The sequence below is a fragment of the Teleopsis dalmanni genome, chromosome X, assembly GCF_002237135.1.
Source record: "Teleopsis dalmanni isolate 2A chromosome X, ASM223713v2, whole genome shotgun sequence".
NCBI lineage: Eukaryota > Metazoa > Arthropoda > Insecta > Diptera > Diopsidae > Teleopsis > Teleopsis dalmanni.
Window position 1 is genome coordinate 98,058,215 of NC_051848.1, and position 1,832 is coordinate 98,060,046.

The 1,832-nt window shown below is 31.9% G+C and overlaps 1 protein-coding gene across 1 annotated transcript; it reads left to right on the plus strand.

The window, feature by feature from the left end:
• Positions 1–656: 656 nt before the first annotated feature.
• Positions 657–1,632, plus strand: LOC119687669 (ER membrane protein complex subunit 3-like). Its single transcript, XM_038102077.1, has 2 exons — positions 657–941; positions 1,004–1,632. Exons 1-2 carry the CDS (start codon positions 748–750, stop codon positions 1,620–1,622), a joined length of 813 nt encoding a protein of 270 aa, XP_037958005.1. The 5' UTR covers positions 657–747; the 3' UTR covers positions 1,623–1,632.
• The last annotated feature ends 200 nt before the right edge of the window (positions 1,633–1,832 follow it).

Sequence of the window (1,832 nt, forward strand, 5' to 3'; positions counted from 1 at the left end):
CTTGAGTTATCGCAATGTTATAATAAATCACAGCACGAACTTCTGGATGACCCCTCAATTTGATGTTTTGAGTGCTCGCCAAACATTTTTATTCGTGCTGATATGTAAGAGCTTCCTTCGATTTTTAAGAAGTTTTTCGATTTTCCTCAATTTTCCGAAAGCATCTATCAAAGAAATGGTTTAATCACAGAATCACTATAACCTATGATTTCCGACTGTTGTCCAGTTGTCCATGACATGATAAACTCCCTTGCGTACTACATTTTCTATAATCTATTCACATATCACGAGTACAATAATATGAAATTAAATTGTGGTTTTGCTTGTAGATTGTAAACTATTTTTAAATACCACAGAGCTTGGTATTTTCATTTACGAACATAATTACCAGAGGAAAATGAGAAAAATACCAGAGAAAATAAAGATGAAATTCGGCTATGCTATGTGAATAGGTTTCACATTGATCTAACCGAATCAATATTACAATTACTTTTGCTGTTTGGAGAGTATATTAGGCGAGGGAACAGAAAGAAATATAATTCAGTTTCATAAAGCCATAAAATTAGATATATTTCCTCTAAAGAGTAACTTAGTCCTACAATTCTTAATAATATCCCTCTACTGTGAATAATATATGTCAATAATGACAGCTATTGTCAAATATTTGTTGTAGTGATATATTGTATCTGAACGCAAATTACTTCTGCAAGTTGTACAAATTGGTCACACGTTTTTAAAGGAGATAAAATGGTTTACCCAGTTTGCTGGCTCAAGAATATGACTGAAACAAATGAAATGCATTTGGTGATCGACCCAACTATACGCAATTGGGTTTTCATTCCAATTGTGATTATAACGTTTGCAGTTGGGCTTCTTCGCTATTATTGCGTTGCCCTTTTGGTGTCGGGAGACAAACAAGATCTTCAGCAGATCACAGATGGGTAAGATTTTGCACACATGATTAATAAAAATTAGATTTTATTACCTTTCAATAATACCATAGCCATGCCATGATGCGTGCCCGTCTTTTGATTAAGAATGGAAAATATCTGCCAAGAGACTCGTTTTTAATGCGAAAGGATTTCTTTGTCAACGAGGAAACTGGCTGCTTAACAAAAATCATTAAATCCCAACAATTAGGAAACGTACAAATGACGATGATGCAATCCTTTCAAACTCGGATGATAGAACTATTGCCAATGGTAGTAGTAGGGAGTTTCATAGAAAAACTGCTTTCAGGATTTGTTGTTGCTAAGATACCATTTCCCGTCACGTTGAATTTTAAAAAACTCTTGCAACCTGAAATACATGTGAAAGCAATTGATACTTGTTGGATATCATCGCTTGCATGGTATGTACTGAATCTCGTCGGATTAAACAGTATGTGTAAGTTGGTTTGTGGTGAAAATATGGACACTGATGCAAATGAATTAGATATTGTAAACAATCCAATGTCTTTCAATGACGTTAGAGAGGAATTAATAAATTTTGAATATACCAACTATTTGCATCAATCTTATGATGACTTCAAACAAGAAATTTTAGAGGTCAAGTTCGATTCCACGCATGCTGAAGAAAAACGAAAGAAGAAGAAACCAAACCTTAAAACCCCTCGTTCTTAAAATATATATATTAACCATAACTATTTAAAAACATTCGAATATTTCTTACATATATATATATGTTATATATATAGAAATAATGTGTTTATGTCTATGGAGTATATATTATTCATAAATAAAATATTGTGACAAAAATTAAGACTTTTTAACTCCGTTTAATTAAAATTATTCTTTGTAGATTTAATTATACGAAAAGTTATAAAAAATATT